Source organism: Antedon mediterranea, chromosome 5 (genome assembly GCF_964355755.1).
Source record: "Antedon mediterranea chromosome 5, ecAntMedi1.1, whole genome shotgun sequence".
NCBI lineage: Eukaryota > Metazoa > Echinodermata > Crinoidea > Comatulida > Antedonidae > Antedon > Antedon mediterranea.
In genome coordinates this window covers 28,459,448-28,478,125 of record NC_092674.1, presented here as the reverse complement: position 1 = coordinate 28,478,125, position 18,678 = coordinate 28,459,448, and the positions used below count along the sequence as shown (strand labels likewise).

Here is an 18,678-nt window from a genome sequence, read left to right as displayed (position 1 = left end):
TTATACACCGGAACAAATACCCATAATTAACATGGGTGGGTATTGACAATCTGATTAATGTACTGTAATATCTTATATAACAACACTGTCACGTCTTGTTTCAATGTATTTGAAATGGAACAGTTTACGAGCCAAGACCGCTTCGTATACCTATTGTTTTTTGTAATGTTATGTGTAACTTCTTCTGCCGAAGAACTGAATTGTGAGTTTTATTGAAGGTTTTGCGTTTATTTGTTAGTTAAGTTATACAACGAACTGTCATTTTTTTGTAATGCGCGCGTTCAGGGGTTGATAATAAAGGTAAAGCTTTGCGTTCTTGAAATTTAAAAATCGAAATAAATTCGTGTCGTCAATTGCGTTTCATAAGTAGACGTCTTAAAACTTGGTTCCAATGAGGATGAAGTACAAGGACGTACGCGCAATTTAAGTAATTTGACCAATTACAAGCAACATGGCAGTTTGGCTGAACCATTGCTTGGTCAAATTACTTCTTCAACAGCAAACACAACGCAAAGATGTAAGCGTAACTAGCTAAAGCTTGGTTCCCACGGGGTACCAAGACACTTTAGAAATCTTGAATATAACATCTTTACAAGACAGACGGTTAGGTGTACTTGCCAAATTTGGAAGCAGTCTGGTGACATCTGGGCGTTTCACTTCGTGGATACCCGAGAACATCAAGCCCGAGAGGACTTTACGTTCCTTCAACAAGTACTGTGTACCTAGATGTAGAACTAACCGTTATGGGAATTCAACTCTTCCTAGTGCAATAAGAATTTTAAATAAATAATAATACAGTAATTGTATTGATCCTTGGAATTAATGACATTTTTTAATTTAAATTTTAAGTGGACTTTATAAATAATGAATAATGAATAATTTTAAACTTGTATATATTTCTGAATTTCTATTAATTAGATCTAATAATAATCATTAATTTTAAATTTGTGCATATTAAATTTTGTATGATGTTTTAATTGGTTTTGTTTTTATGTCAATTTTAGTATAGGCCTATTGTTTTATATCTTTATCTCGGTTTTTGTTGTTGTACCTTTTGTAAACTCATAAGATTTTCAACTTTTGTTGCATTTTGAGTGTTATACCTAATAAAAAAAAAAAAAAAAAAAAAAAAAAAAAAAAAAGAACGTAACGCAAGGACGTAAACGCAACGCAAGCGTTTTAACCAATGACAAGCGAAGTTATAGACAGTTAACAATTAAAAGCGAATAAGCCATCGCTTGTGATTGGTCAATTCACTTGCGTTGCGTTACGTCCTTGCGTTACGTTCTAGTGGGAACCAAGCTTTATGCAATACGGCACTTTGCGTCGATACGTCGCTGCGTTGCGTTCTAGTGGGAACCACGCTTTAGAAAACACAAATGATATTTTTTAGCATTATTTTTCAGGTAGTTTTCCGGAACCTGTTGGTTTACAAATAGATGCCGTAACTGCATCAATCGATGGCGATGGTATTCCCAGCACTCAGACACACTGTGATTTTGAGACAAATGGTACAGGCCAACACCTTTTGAGGGCCAACTTGGACCGGTTGTACGTGGTAACGGGCATCCGTTTCAAACAGTGCCTAGGCCTCCCAGAAATTACCAACCTAGAAATAAGTCGTTTGAATTTCAGTCAAAATGGAAACATTTTCAACGAGTCTTTATATAACAGAAGCATAACAAAGGTAGAAACAAAAAAATATCTTTTGATTCACATATTCTAAAGAAGTAGCCTACTGCAGGGCCTAACTTGATGTTAAAATTCAGTGTTATACTTAACATCAGATCAGCATGCGAAATTTATCCGGGGACCATTTATGGCTACTAACCTGTCCAATCAATCAATCAATTAACCAATTTGCCTCCAACATTGGTCCAGCCTGGATAAATTCGCTTCGGGCAGTAGAACTGTTCTTGGTTATGCGCCAAATATTACAAATAATATGGTGGGTGACATTCGTCATAATATCATTCAAAACGTTATTCCCCAGTTACGCTATACATTACTTCCAATATGTTATATTCAATAGTATATTAAATACGTTTTAAAAGGAATTGTTTTCCAAATATTTAGTTATTAAGTAGTAGTAGCAGTAATCGTATTATATCGTCGTTGTTTTCAGAATTTTGAGAACGGTGTTGCTGTATATGTTTTTAATATGCCGATTTTTGCGTATATTCTCCAACTAAATATTAAGACAGCACCGGCACGTATGGCATTTTTTGATTTTACGATGTATGGGTGTCCCATCCCTACAGAAAATTGTAAGTAAAATACTATTCATACTAGAAATTGTTCAATTTGTGACGACGACCAGAACACATTGTGTCGTACTAGGGCGAACTTTGAATCGGACAAAACTTAAGTCGAAAAAACTAGTTTCCGCGCGCGCATGCTGCAATGAATTGCATGACGTAATTGGTTTTAGGTCATAGGTCGTCTCATATCAAAAACTCCTTAAGATATATAAATAAATTGAATGGTGTGTTTCAGTTTACAGTTCAGCCAATGGTACCATATTGTCAGAAGTTTTTCACCATGTGTGGACACGGACTAGCTACATATACACCATCACGACTAAAACAACTAAATACATTGAAATTCAGTTTAAACTGTTTAACATCAAGCAAGGATCCAACCAAGGGCAATGTGACAAAGACAGTTTGGAAGTGATGGATAATGCGTTTCGTCGTCAAACTTTAACTGGAAAAAGATGCGGGGATAAGATGCCACACGTGAGGTCATCCAATTATACAGTGGTTATAATACTGACAGTTAAAGATGGAGAAAGTGAGAGCTATTTTGAGGCGGATTATTTTACAGTGGGTAAGTAGTGTACACACGTCTTGTATAAGAGTGTAGAGCGCGAGGCTTGTATGGAAGAAATGAACGGTGGACGTCTGATCGTACGATACGAGCAATGAATGTATACCTTTATCTTGAACGCCCATAGTCTACGCAACAGCAATAAAACGCATTTATCTTAAACGCCTAGTCCTCGCAACAGCAATAAAACGTGTTTATCTTGAACGCCTAGCTTACGCAACAGCAATAAAACGCGTTTCTCTTGAACGCCTAGTCTACGCAACAGCACTAAAACGCGTTTCTCTTGAACGCCTAGTCTACACGCGCAACAGCAATCCAACGCGTTTCTCTTGAACGCATAGAGTCTACACAACATCAATAAAAACGCGTTTACCTTGAACGCCTAGTCTTCCCAACAGCAATACGTGCAGACAGATATTGATCTAATTTAAGTGTACAGTAAGCCATTGCGTTACAAATATTTATATACATTTTCTTTAGACTGATGAAAGGCTAATGTTGCACGAAAGCTCTGCTACTTTTTCTGGCTGTTTTACTTTATCGTTTTGATTTAGTTTTTTTGCTTATTTTATTTTGTTATCTTCATTGAGATCCAGTCACTGAGACCCACAGCATTGTCATTTTGTATCTTCATTGAGATCCAGTCACTGAGACCCACAGCATTGTCATTTTGTATCTTCATTGAGATCCAGTCACTGAGACCCACAGCATTGTCATTTTGTATCTTCATTGAGATCCAGTCACTGAGACCCACAGCATTGTCATTTTGTATCTCCATTGAGATCCAGTCACTGAGACCCACAGCATTGTCATTTTGTATCTTCATTGAGATCCAGTCACTGAGACCCACAGCATTGTCATTTTGTATCTCCATTGAGATCCAGCCACTGAGACCCACAGCATTGTCATTTTGTATCTTCATTGAGATCCAGTCACTGAGACCCACAGCATTGTCATTTTGTATCTTCATTGAGATCCAGCCACTGAGACCCACAGCATTGTCATTTTGTATCTTCATTGAGATCCAGTCACTGAGACCCACAGCATTGTCATTTTGTATCTTCATTGAGATCCAGCCACTGAGACCCACAGCATTGTCATTTTGTATCTTCATTGAGATCCAGCCACTGAGACCCACAGCATTGTCATTTTGTATCTTCATTGAGATCCAGTCACTGAGACCCACAGCATTGTCATTTTGTATCTTCATTGAGATCCAGCCACTGAGACCCACAGCATTGTCATTTTGTATCTTCATTGAGATCCAGTCATTGAGACCCACAGCATTGTCATTTTGTATCTCCATTGAGATCCAGCCACTGAGACCCACAGCATTGTCATTTTGTATATCCATTGAGATCCAGTCACTGATACCCACAGCATTGTAATTATTTTCAGTAATTTGCTTTTGGATTTATACATTTTTTACAGATACTCCAGGTTGTGAATTTGGAAGTGGATGCGACGGCTGTATACACACCTGTAATATGCCAAGTGCATTGATTGCGTCATACATGTACCCACATCAAGTCAAAAGTGTTGAGACACAATGGGAGATTGAGGTGCCTGTTGGTTCATACATTCATATCGACGTCATTTACTTCGATCTAGGCTTAAATGGATCATGCGAGGTAGACTTCGAAGCATCACTGGAGTTTTCGATTTTAAGAAACGGTGAGACTGACGGAGATGCGGTAAATCCTAAAGTATGCAAAGGTGACGAGCAGTTTAACTCGCTTAATCATTTTTTACGTGTAATATACAAGAAGGTTGGTGAAAATTCGGCAGGAAATGGATTCGTGATTCGTTATACGACAAGAACGTTTCAACCAGAATTGATTGACAAGAACGTTAAAGGTATTGTTTTTAATGTATCAAACTTAACCTAAAAAGCTATGTCTACACTATCATAATGCATATTTGGGCACATCGCACTTTTTTTAAACTAGTTGGTAGACAGGTAGACTTTGCAAGTCTATCTGTATCGTTCTGTCACGGTTGTTAGTGGCCCTACTACTTTAATTAGTTGATACTATGCATTCATTTTGTATATCATATAATATACATGTATGACCTGTGTCTTGTAGCCTAACTGGCCTGAATTACATTTTCCCACATGACGCAACTCAATGACGTATATACGTGCAACAAAAGTAATTTGACCAATCAGAAGCAAGAGTTAGCAAGATACGTCGCTTGTGATTGGAAACCATACTGTGTTGCTTTAGGTCCTTACATTGAATTAATTTGTGTCTTTTAGGTTCCTGTCCAGAAAATTGGACTAAGTACAATGACAAATGCTATCTACTAGAAAGGCAAGACGATCCCATTACGTGGTACCAAGCATATCACTATTGTATAAACACACACGATTGTAATATCACTAACATACGTTCACATGATGAAATGCAGTTTGTACATTCATTGCTGCTTTCAGAAGTACCGGATATCATAGGTGGATATATTCCTATAGGTAAGAAGACGTGTTCATTATTCTAGTCTATAACTACTGAATTGATTGCGATATCGTCTATTTTGATCGGCATTTGTACCCATATATCCACGTTTCTTAAATAATATGGTTTCATCATCATCATCATCATCATTAGATTTATAATAATCGTTTAATTATTTCTGAAGGTTTGCAAAGAGACTCTTCAGAAGATCAGAAGTTTCATCAGCGATTCCGATGGATAACCCGCCAACCAGCTAACTATATGAGTTGGTATCTGTCATCTATGTAAGTAATAGTTACAAGTTTGGGTTAATCAATGCTTTAACACGAGGACCCTCACTATGTCCAATTACACATACACATACATCCGTCCAACAGCGAGAAACTTTATCTGTCCCATGTTGAGGCATAGGGAGTGGAGTACCATGACCATGCCAGATCAGGATTAAACCCTGGAGCCAGTGGCGTAACGCAGGTGACTGCGGCTCTAAGACTCGGGCGTTTTAGCCTTTTTCGACATATTTTAATGCCAGTTTTTCTTTTTGGCACTGCTCAGGGGCCCCCATAAGCTCCGGCTTCCCTTGGGCTTAGCCAGTGAGCGCTCATATAGCCCGGAGATTGGGATTGAAGGGCTCTTGTTACCCATGGTCCTAAAAGTTGTTTTGAGTAAGGAATGTTATCTATACTTGTTAGATACACTAGCGGCGAATTCTTATCCCGTCATCCTGGTAGCAGTATGGTCGATGCATGTACGATCATTAGAATGAAGACGGTTGCAAGAACGGATCAATGGCGGGATATCGCATGCTCTCGCAAAAAAATCAACTATGTCTTCTGCCAAAAACCAATAACAAGTGACGGTTAGTACAGTATACATTGTATACATTCTCAAATGCACTTAGCATAAAGTCTGAGGTCTGAGCAACTATATACATCATAAACTCTGGATTGTTAACATTAGTTTAAAAATATTCACCAGCGCTTCGTCTTAGTGCAAACATATTAAGAAAACGATGGAGGATACAGCTACATCACACTTGTTTTGTTTTACGGAACGGATAACGGCTCTGTTTTTTTAAACTATTGAAAATTGTACACATATTTGAACTGTGCCGTCTTCTTTTCCTTGAAACGAAACAAGTGTGACTGTAGATTTAAAGTTACTCGATTCTGCAGCTGTCACTAGATAGACCCTAACTGATTCTCGCAAGTCATCTGAAATCGAGTCTACCTGTATTAAATTACCTTTGTCAGTAGGTTAACTATAATACAGACACGTTAACACTTGTCTGTAGATATTAACCTAATGACAACGTGATATTAAGGCAATCTGTATCTGTAGTGACAGCTGCATAATCGGGAGGTAAGGTGGTACATCGAACATCTTTACAAATCGGAATAATTACAATAATAACTAATAATAGACCTAGAAAGTATTATGACACGCCATGTATGCCAAAAAGTTATTTTTTAACGAATATTTTTTAATTTTCATAAAAGTCAAATCCCTGCCTGGAAGAATATCCAAATAATAATATTAATTATAATATAAAGACTATATAATGATTTAAAAGAACTAAATGAAATTGCAAATGTTGGTACGCTGTACTGGTTTAAACAAATTTGATATAATAATTTTTTTAGTAAACATTTTCTCGACAAAATAGTGTCAATCAATTAAATTATGTTCGTGATTTAATATTCGTTCACTAATAAATATTGAAACAAGAAATGTTTTTAACGTCAAAATTATCAACTAAACTTGACAATTACACAATATGATGATGGTGAATATGTTTGAGGTTTCATTAACCGTCAATTTAAATTTAGAACATTTACAAACACTATCCATTATCCATGTTAATCAACGAAGCGGTCAACATCGTGTGCTTGTTTAATTACCCTTTTTTCGTTTGTTTGTATTTACTCAACCCCTCTGACATTTGTTGCATTGATCTGCAGCAATATAACCATTGCAGACAATAATCGCCCTCAAACAATAACCGCCGTCATAATAACCGCCGTCAAACAATAGCAGCCGTCGAATAGCAGCTGTCAAACAATAACAGCTGTCAAACAATAACAGCCGTCACATATAACAGCCGTCAAACAATAACAGCCGTCACATAATAACAGCCGTCACATAATAACAGCCGTCACATAATAACCGCCCTCACATAATAACAGCCGTCACATAATAACCGCCGTCACATAATAACCACTGTCACATAATAACCGCCGTCACATAATAACCGCCGTCACATAATAACTGCCGTCACATAATAACCGCCGTCACATAATAACCGCCCTCACATAATAACCGCCCTCACATAATAACAGCCGTCACATAATAACAGCCGTCACATAATAACCGCCCTCACATAATAACAGCCGTCACATAATAACCGCCGTCACATAATAACCGCCCTCACATAATAACCGCCGTCAAATAATAACCGCCGTCACATAATAACCACCCTCACATAATAACCGCCGTCATAATAACCACCGTAGTTTGTACTGTACACAGGCTCAGAATAATGGCCAAATAAGGAGCTGATTTTCAGTACTGTGTTTTAATCTGTAATCATAGGCACATTTCGTGAGACATCATCACATGCAAAAAAACACAATGTGAAGCATGTATCATACACCCCAAACAAACCCTTAAAACTTAATATTCCATGATACGAGAGAATCACAACAGATGCTGTATAACTCAGATAGCGTTGTACGACGAGGCCCGACGAGTTGTCGCGTCCCGACGACCTAAAAACTACGCCCGACGCTATCTCGACAGACTATTCGTCACGTCGTGCAGCAACTCAGACAGCACCGACGAATCAAGACGACTCGAACTGAGAATCTCATAAAAAAGAATGCACACAAGCCATACAATTTTTTTTTTTTTTTTTTTTTATACAACATTTATTCAATATTCAATATTTTACAAAGTTTATGGGTTAAGATACACAGAAGCCAAAGTGGCTTGTCTTTGTAGTCCTAAGCATAAACATAAAACATATTATACGGACGCAGTACATTAACAAACAAAAAATGACATTTTGAGACAGAAAAAAAAAAAAAAAAAAAACAAAAAACACAAACACAACAAAGTGATAGTAAGCTAAATGTTTACAACCCCAATTTTGCAGTAGCAATAGTAGCTAGCAATATGTTTCAAATATCATCTTTTTAATATGCATACAAGTGCATACAAGTTGTACGTTATGCCTGTATTATACATAATATAAATTATCTGAACCTCACATAAGCGTGGCACTGAAGCATCATACAATTTTAGTCTCATGAGCTTATCCAGACTTTTCATAGGTGAATTCGTCCCGAAAGACGATATGTGCGTCTTGGTCGCACCTCTATATTCAGACTTTTCTTTGGTATATAGGGGATGCATGAATTATGTTCTATTAGTTATATTTCTCTACTACCAGTCTACCTTATTGACTATGTTTGATGGTCAACGGATACAAATAGTTCTGCATTCGCTCCTCTTTGACACTTACTTTTAAAGGAAGAGTGATGAGATCTTACACTGTAAAAATAGTGTGGAGTTTTTAAACACGTAGTTACATGCTAAGCGTGTTTAAATCATTCACGTGTTTAGCAGGTACGTGTTTAGCGTTGCGTGCATACGATTGTTTTCTGTGGCGGAATAAAGCTCTACACATGAGCTCTACACATGGCAAATTAAACACGTTTAAAACATAAACGTGTCTTTATATTGCTCCACATGTTTAAATAAATAATTTGTGATTTCTGCGTCGCTTCTCTTTGACACTTATTTTTATCATTTTGTTTCGCAGTATTCACTAAGAATGTGAGTATGACTATTGAAGATTCTAAAGAACCGTCGATCTGTCAATCACCTCATTATTTCCAATGTAAGTCTGGAGATTGCGTTGCTGACGCGTTTACTTGTGATAGTGTGAACGATTGCGCTGACGCATCCGATGAAGACGGAGTTATGTGCCAAGAAAGAGAACAAAGTAAGTAATTAGGGAACAGTGAGATCTCAATATCAGATATATAGGAGATTACTCTAATTATTGAGATTACTCCGGATATAGAGAATTGTGTAAATGTATCTTTTGCCTGAATAAATAATAGTAATGATAAGTCCCTTTTCAATAAGACCAAATTTGTGGAATTCATAACCATGAATTGTGCAAAAATTGTTAACGACATATCTAGACTTGCCCCAAGTCTGTAGTTATTGTCTTAGTCCACCAGTCGATTCGAGTTTTGTCTGGAAAATAGTATACGTATGAAACGCCATATGTGCCAAACTATTTGTCTTATACTAATATTAAGTCAAAACTCTGTCTGGAACCCAGAATAAGACATACCCAACATGTTGTGTTTTCAGCTTTGTTTTGCACGTCAGAACAAGAGCAAAAATGCGTTTCACTGTCTTTGTTGTGTGACGGCAAAGTGGATTTGCGAAATGAGGACGATGAAAATTCCTGTAGTAAGTATTTACACTACCGATAAGTTAAGACAAGGAATATTATACATTTGTTGAGAGTATTGAAAAGGTCTATGGGCAGTTAAACTTTATTGTATCTATGAATTATAGTTGTTATAAATGTATTTTCGTAGACTTTACCCGCACGTGTCCAGACGGTAAAAGGGCTTGTGGAAGTGGAAACTGTATAAATGAAAACTTATTTTGCAATGGCGTCAAAGACTGTGACCAAAATGAGGACGAAGATGAATATTGTGGTAAAAATAACAATTTCTTGTAATTCATTATGTAATAAATGCACATTCATATTCATTTATTTTCCAGAAAACATAAATAACACATAAAAAACAAGTATACATGATGATAACAATACAAAAAAAAACCAGGACACCATTCTGGCGGAGTGTCAAAAAGCAATAAAAATATCTCAGACTCGCTAATAGTGTTGGTTGACATAATTAAGCATTTACAATCCGGTTATATGAAAAATACAAAAATCAGAGAAAAATTTTACTTTCATTGTAAAGGGACATTTCCGTAATATGTACCGGAATCTCGTAAATAAAGACAGAGTGAAATAAAGCATTTCTCATGTCAGAAAATAAGTTTCTCACTTCTACGTGTAACATTGGTAGGGCTGTGCTATTTAGGCCTACGTTATGATATTTGATGCGTCAACAAAAATCCCACGAGACGCATTGCTCGAACGTACCGCTAAATGCTCATTGTCTTGTTCATATTAGATGCCTGTGCATCTGGGTTTATCCAGTGTTATGATGGTAGTTGTATTCCAGAGCACGCTGTATGTGACGGGACAGTCGACTGCCCAGGTAGAAATCATGAAGATGAATATGATGAATGTGGTATGTACTGTAGTTAACATATTAAATACGACAAATATTTATAAATATATGGCATATACGGTTTCTCTTCAGACAGATATACGGTTTCTCTTCATTCCTTCCTTATTATTATGAAGCTTTTGGAAGCAGAGCAAAGCGTCATGTGCATAAACAAAGCGTCATAACGCACAGCAAAGCGTCATGTGCATAGTAAAGCGTCATACACCAAGTAAAGCGTCATTTAGTACATAACGAAGCGTCTGTACACCGAGCCTTTGGTGCAGTACAAAGCGTCATGTGCATGAACAAAGCGTCCTAACGCACAGGAAAGCGTCATGTGCATAATGAGGTCACACGCACAGCAAAGCGTCATGTAGTGCATAAGGAAGCGTCACAGGCACAGCAAAGCGTCATGTAGTGCATATCGAAGCGTCACACTGGTCAAGCAAAGCACCTATCTTTTCTGTATTTATGACACTAGCAAAAAAATAAAATAATTGTATAATTTGCATATAGAATATAGAACGGCAACATCCGACGATTTTTGTGCGGATGATGAAGGCGTTTGTGATAATGGCGCCTGCTATAACAAGACGTTAGAATGCATATATGATATTGATATATACGGAATTCAAGTTGGGTGCAGAGATGTGACACATCTAAGAGATTGCGGTAAGAAGTCTGGTTTTTCAGTTTGTAAGTGTGCGTGCGATTAAACTCCACTGAATGGTTTTTGTATGATAGTTGGCGCTATTCAGGCATACTGCCTTCAATTCAGTTGGTTTTTATTTCCACGCATATATATTATGGAGGATGCATATTTTATAATCATTGCTACAGTAGATACAGTAGTACATACAGCAGGCCTACAGCGCTATACACTGTCGCGTACAATCGTCATCATTCCCTGAAAATACATAAATGTAAAGTGATGTAATTATTACTTAGCATGTTATTCATCCAACAGAAACATTTGAGTGTTCGATTTATATGTACAAATGCCCTGATTCGTACTGTATTCCGTTAAGGCTACGATGTAACAAGGAATGGGACTGTCCGAATGGAGAGGATGAGAATCATTGCGGTATGCTCCTTTTTTTTGTCATTTATATTTGGGAAAGAAAAAGAAATTATCTAATTATTATCCGATTACCAAAAAACTCCATTAGCTAGCTAGATGATGTGTGACGACACGCCTTGTGCTCATCCTGGCTACGAAAACTTAGAGACAGAAAAAAAAATTATGTGTATAGCGCCCTCTATATCGTCACACAATTTTGGTTGTTCCTGGTTGAAAGACGCGTCATTTTCAATGTTACTTAAGCGTGGTTCCCATGCAACGCAAGGACGTAACGCAACGCAAGTGAATTGACCAATCACAAGCGATGGCTTATTCGCTTGTGATTGCTAACTGTCTATAACTTCGCTTGTCATTGGTCAACACGCTTACGTTGCGTTTACGTCCTTGCGTTACGTTCTAGTGGGAACCAAGCTTTATACAGCGATACAACATAAAACGTATTGAGTTTTTTTTTGTATAATGCTTCAGATGATTATGTACTGCCTAACTTTTACCGCTGTCGCTCGTCCAAGCAATACCTATCGCCATTGGAAGTATGTGATGGTGTGAAGCACTGTCCAAGCGGTGATGACGAACAGTTTTGTGGTAAGTTAAAAGTTGTAACGTTTTATGACTTAAGCTTAGTTCTCACTAGCGACGCAACGTAACGCAATCTACGCAACGTAAGAAAAGGCCCTTCCAATCATTGTGTTTGTCCCCGCCTGCGTGAAATCAGACCTGCGATGTTTGCAGTCGTCGGTTCCCACTTGTGATTACGCAATACAGCACTTAGCGTCGATACGCGCTGCGTTGCGTTGTTATGGAATCTATCTAAGGACATTTCATTATTATTGTTCTGTTGATGACATTTTACATATATTAAAAAGGTTTTTTCTTCGCGCAATTGATACATATTTCAGTTTTATATTACTCTTTAAATTACCTGTTATATTGTAGGTATCTCATGCCCGCCAAGTTGCACTTGTTCGGGATTTGTAGTAGATTGTGTGACGTCACCTGCAAATTATTTGAGCATCGCTGACGTGCAGCTACTTCCGGTGTCTGCTAGATATTTGTGAGTAAAAGTAAAATACCGAAAATACTTTTACAGTCTTCTTTTCCACACCATAATAGACCACCTTCATGTGTCATGCAGCATGCGAGAACCAGTGACGTTAATGGCTATGATGAGCGCTCAATGACTAAACCCAGGGGCTCCGGAGCTTATGGGAGCACCTGAGCAGTGCCCAGAGGAAAAAAACCGGTATTAAAAAAGGGCTAAAAACCCCAAGGCATCTGCGTAACGCCTCTGGAACCGGCTAAGTTTCAATACCATCATCTCCAGGCCCTTAAATATTCAACTCTCTGTACGGTTAAGACGTTCAATTCTTCTTACTTTTTTTCATTTTAGAAACCTAAGTGGATGTTTACAAAAGAACGCAACACATTTCTTTAAAATTATTGATGAATTTAAATTTCTTCACACGTTGTAAGTATTTAAAATTGCATGTAGTACACTTCATGTTCGCTTCAACGTCTATATCTTAGATGCCAAATAGCGTTTCTAATAATAATAATATTAAAGTAGTATGTATATTTGTAATTTCTATATTTTTTTTTCTATTCCAGAGATCTGTCGCACAATAACATAAAATCTCTTCCTACTGACGTGTTTAAAGAATTGTTTAACCTGAGAAATCTGTAAGATTTCATTTCGATTTTTTGAAATAATAATAATTGTTATTATAAAAATCGTCATTATAATGCGATCGTTTCTGGTACATAAACGTATCAGAAGGTCTGTGTAAGAGAAGTTGTTTACGACATTTTTTTAATCGTGTGTTCAATTAAAAAAGCTTCCAGCTACGACGCAACGCAACGCAAGTGATCTGACCAATTAAAGTGATTGATTATTCAGAGTGTCAATTGTCGTTGGTCAACCCGCTTGCGTTGCGTTTGCGACCCTGCGGTGCGTTTACGACTTTGCGTTGCGTCCTAGTGGGATACAGAGTTATGACTGTTAAGAAAAAAAATATGACCCAAGATAGCGAAAACATAACCTTATTGTCGGAGGTGTATGCCACAATGACGCAAATATTTTGTAATTAAAAATTGAGTATTAATTAACTATTAAAAAAATTAAAATTAATTATTTTTTTAGCGACTTGAGCTTTAACAACATTCGCCGTATTCACACCAGCGTACTAACACAAGCACTTAGAGAAGTGTAAGTAAAAACCATGTATGCTTATTCACACTATAAAAATAGTGTTTAGATCTTAAACATATATTTTGTATCCACTTTTCCCACACATTTAGCCTTAAACATGTTTAGATATGAAACTGTTTAGGTTCTAAATACATTCTAAACATGTAGTATGTATCCAACTTAACACATCAGTGACGTGTTGATTGTTAAACATGTGGAGCAATATAAAGACACGTTTAGGTTTTAAACGTGTTTAATTTGCCATGTGTGGAGCTCATGTGTAAAGCTTTTTTTTTGCCACAGTAACATCATATGCACGCAACGCTAAATAGGTGCCTAAACATGTTGACTGAACATAATGGTGACTGCTAAACGAGTGGAGGAAAAACTTGTAGCTATAGACACGTTTAGATTTTATACACGCTAAATATGTTGTGTTTACAGGCTAAATGTGTGGAAAAAGTGGGTACAAAATAGATGGTTAAGATTTAAACGCTATTTTTAAAGTGCATGCTTGTACGCATGGAATGCTGTATTACCAAATGTTCCTATGATACAGTGGAGATACAGCACTGAGTGTATTATTATTAATACTAATGCATTATTTCAGTAACATTAAAGCAAATCTCATTGATGAAGTTCCCGTTGATACGTTCAAAAATTTACAGCTGACTCTACTGTAAGTTGAATCTATTGTATATTATTTACCATATCAGATATTTTGGCTTAAAATATTAATTATTAATTATAATTATGTATAGTTTTATTTAAATATTACTTTATTTAATTTTCTTATATATAAGGTTATATTTTGACTGTTTGTATGGAGTAAGTGCAGAATCTATTTAGGCTTTAGCCTATTCTCACTCCTGGTTATTTTTCATTGGTGACGAAATAAATATCATTATTATTATTAATATTGTGAAGCTCTCGGAAGTTGATTACAACTTTGTAATGATTTCAGGAGAACCGATTATCGTAAATTCTGCTGTGATACAGAGATTGATAAATGCTACCCGGAAGGAGATCCATTTTCGTCTTGTAAGGAACTGATGAAGGAGCCCGTTCTACGAGTGTTCATCTGGATTCTGGGCGTCAGCGCTTTCGTAGGGAACATCTTTGTATTGGTCTGGCGTTTACGATCTAAAGAAATGAACAAGGTACAGGGTTACCTGATTCAAAATCTTGCGGTTTCTGATCTCTTCATGGGTGTCTACCTACTGGTGATAGCGTCAGCTGATGCCTATTACTACGGTGACTATATAGACTATGCTGAGAAATGGAAAGACAGCTTTGTGTGCAGCTTAGCTGGGTTTCTTGCTACTTTCTCTTCTGAGATGTCTGTCTTTATTTTAACAGTCATAACAGTCGATCGATTTATTTGCATTGTGTACCCGTTCGGTGGATACAAACTGCGACCAAAGAGCGCCATTCGCGTTCTTGTTTTAGGCTGGATTTTGGTGTTCGTCGTTTCTATTGCGCCGATTATATTCGTAAAAGCAGACAAGTTTTACGGCGCGAATTCTGTGTGTTTAGCTTTACCAATCTCGCATCAAACCATCCCTGCTCCTGGCTATGCAATGACCTTCTTCTTCGGAGTGAATTCGCTGAGTTTTCTGGTAATGGCATTCTGTTACATAACGATGTACGTAAGTGTCAAGAAATCAGCTAAGAATTTGAAGGACAATATTAACCAGTCAACAGACAACAAGAAAAAGGAACTCAAGATGGCAGCCAAAATGGCATTCATTGTTTTCACGGATATGGCGTGCTGGCTACCAATCATCATCATGGGTATTTTGGCTCATTCGGTTGAGAATCTTGATATACCGGGTACTGTCGTGGCATGGACAGCTGTTTTTATTTTACCATTGAATTCAGCTCTCAACCCTTATCTATACACGTTTTCATCGTACGTGTCTAGTGACACAAAGAAGAAATCATTGACATCGGAGACATCAACCATGAGTACACAGCAGAAAGAAGTTGGTAAGTTTAAGCAAGGCAATCTAATCGGGGATCAAATGGGTTATCTGTGGCCGCGACACGATCAGTTCCACGCCCCTTAACAGACACCGCGAACCGCGAAGAATATGTACTGTTAGTACTTGTGTTGCAGCCATACATAAGTTCAAATGACTGTTGCGAGTTCCTCTATCAGCATTATATTGTTAGATTGCCTTGGTATAAAGTTTAATTCATGAGCAATAATTTTTTTTGAATACCCTTGAAGGCTGATTGACCAACACCAAAATTACAATGCAAAATGTAGAACTTTGCGCATTAAAAAAATCCAGGATTTTTCCATGTGTATGGGTAAGTTTTAAGTGGCATTGTAACGTGGCTGCTTGTTTATTATGGTCCTGGTACAAATCTGTTTCCGAGGTTTGAAATCGTGTCCAAACTGTTACACAGTATCGTGATGTCTTTCCTCTTGCGACAACAGCACTACTACATAAAACAATGAAATCCGAAAAGAGGAAGTGACAACAATTCGACACTGCTGTTTAAGATTTTGCTTTATTTGTCTCTTTTAAGATAACATTCAACTATCCGACTTGCCAGAAACCGTTCTTAGAAAACGACAACTTTTGCCGTTCTTGAGACAATCTTCGAAGAAGGCTGTACTTATCTCCAGCAGATTGGAAACAAGTGAGGGAGGTGGTATCAGAGACGAAGAGCTGGAATCGATTGAGGAACAGTACCTAAAAGCGGTGCAAACGATCAAAAAGTGTCGACAATGCTCTGCCAAACCATCTAATGCAAAACAAGGTAGGCCTACACACATGATGAATTATAATCCCGGGTTTAGGTTTCGGCATAAATCACTATTAAGCTTGGTTCCCACTACGACGCAACACAAGGACGTAAACGCAACACTAGCGTGTTTGACCAATGACAAGCGACTCATTTGAATAATCCGTCGCTGGTAATTGGTCAACCACTATTATAAGTTGCATTACCTCTGTGTGTTGCGTCTCTAGTGGGAACCAAGCATCAGTCTACACGAATTAACAGCATGATAGAGTATAATATGAATCTGCAGTAGTAGGCCTACTTTGATGTTACGGTGTGACTATGCTTAAAGCTTGGTTCCCACTAAAACGTAACGCAAGGACGTAAACGCAACGCAAGTGTTTTAACCAATGACAAGCGAAGTTATAGACAGTTAGCAATCACAAGCGAATAAGCCATCGCTTGTGATTGGTCAATTCACTTGCGTTGCGTTACGTCCTTGTGTTGCGTGGGAACCAAGCTTTACGCATGAGGCAAGTAGTATATGTAAACTAATAAGAAAAAACTAATTATTTGCTACTTTACAGATAATGTTCCTGTAAACAACAATCAAGTTTCAGTTATAGACGAAAATAAAATGGATTTACAGAAATGAAATATCTAAGGACATTTTTTCTGGTGGCAACGAAAAAAAGAAATACTTTTAAGCTAGAGCTATAGAGAAATCGTTTAATAACTCAACAATAGTTGTTAGTAACTTGCATCAATGTACTAGTATTTGATAAATTAGCAAACAATATTGTACAGTTTAAAATCGTTATTTAACTTTAAAGTGAAACCGTATGCCAAATTTAAAATTCAGTAACAAATTATTTATCAGTAACTTCATTTCGTTTGTGTGTATAAAAGCGGTTAAGGAACGTTTTGTAAGTTTGTAGGCCTACATTAACGATAAAAGCGGTCAAAAAACGTTTTTTTTTAATTTGTACAGTTTATACGTCAAAGAATGTATGCGGTTAAGTTTTAACGTTTGTACAGTTTGTACGTCAACGTCATGAATCATGAAGCCGAGTAAGGTTTTGTTAGTTGTACAGTACATCAACGACGTCAATTTTTTCTCAATTTTCGTAAGAAACGCAAGAAACGCAAGAATCGTTGCAAAATTCGACTTCTTACGTCGACAGGAAAGCAGGCTTAAGACGAAGCGGAGTAACGTTTTGTCTGTTTGTTGTAGTGCAAAACAAAGATGATCTGTTTAACTCGTATTTTTGTGAATACTAATAAAACTTGTAAATGAGATCGCACCATTTTTGAAAAATTTACCGCTTCGCCTTAGTCCCTTTTATGAACCCACAAAGTAGATAACCTGTTTGTTCATTGCTTTTCAAGCACGTCAAACACAAATAGATAGTTGTGTAAGTTTAGGTTCAATAATGGTTTTTCTCTTGTTATATGAATTAAAATTGTACACGCACATATACCGTATCCGTTTCTCATTTATGTTTTTACTTCTACCTTAACTTTATAGAGGGTGCACTTTGCTTACAACTCGACTTCGCGACGTGGTCGTGGTTGCGATGTTTTACAGTGATCTGTAATAGCCGAAAGCTGGATGGGAATCTGTAATGTAATTGCAGTTCAAAAAGTGATTCTCCATGGAGAGGGAACCAACAAGATGGCTGCTGCAATCGACCAATCAGATATGCCCTACGCTGTACGCACTGCTACGCCTGTGTTGAGCCTATCGGTCTGCGTGAAATCAAACCTGCGATGTTTTCAGTACTATTGCGTGGTCGGTTCCCACTTGTGATTACGCAAATACAGCACCTTGCGTCGATACGTCGTTGCGTTGCGTTCTAGTGGGAACCACGCTTAAGGCGCGCGGGACATTGCTCTTATATTTTCTTTGGCGAAATCCAGCACCGTATAGCGCAATCTTTAAAAATACAAGGCCACATACATGACTGCAGTCGAGTGCTCAAATTTGAGTTTACCAGTCGACCATCCAACCATCCGACCAACCGACCGACATAGTGAGATGTAGAGTCGCGTTGCACGCGA

The 18,678-nt window shown here is 37.4% G+C and overlaps 1 protein-coding gene across 1 annotated transcript; it reads left to right on the top strand.

Annotated features, from left to right (window-relative positions):
• The first annotated feature begins 1,502 nt into the window (after window positions 1-1,502).
• On the top strand, window positions 1,503-18,091 carry LOC140050248 (uncharacterized). The gene is made up of 22 exons (XM_072095359.1): window positions 1,503-1,687; window positions 2,126-2,267; window positions 2,497-2,829; window positions 4,261-4,686; window positions 5,090-5,302; window positions 5,470-5,569; window positions 5,978-6,144; window positions 9,109-9,291; window positions 9,672-9,773; window positions 9,905-10,027; window positions 10,514-10,633; window positions 11,129-11,284; window positions 11,580-11,696; window positions 12,162-12,278; window positions 12,630-12,747; window positions 13,084-13,161; window positions 13,302-13,373; window positions 13,834-13,899; window positions 14,492-14,560; window positions 14,846-15,870; window positions 16,420-16,653; window positions 17,205-18,091. Exons 2-22 carry the CDS (start codon window positions 2,162-2,164, stop codon window positions 17,270-17,272), a joined length of 3,993 nt encoding a protein of 1,330 aa, XP_071951460.1. The 5' UTR covers window positions 1,503-1,687; window positions 2,126-2,161; the 3' UTR covers window positions 17,273-18,091.
• Window positions 18,092-18,678: the final 587 nt, after the last annotated feature.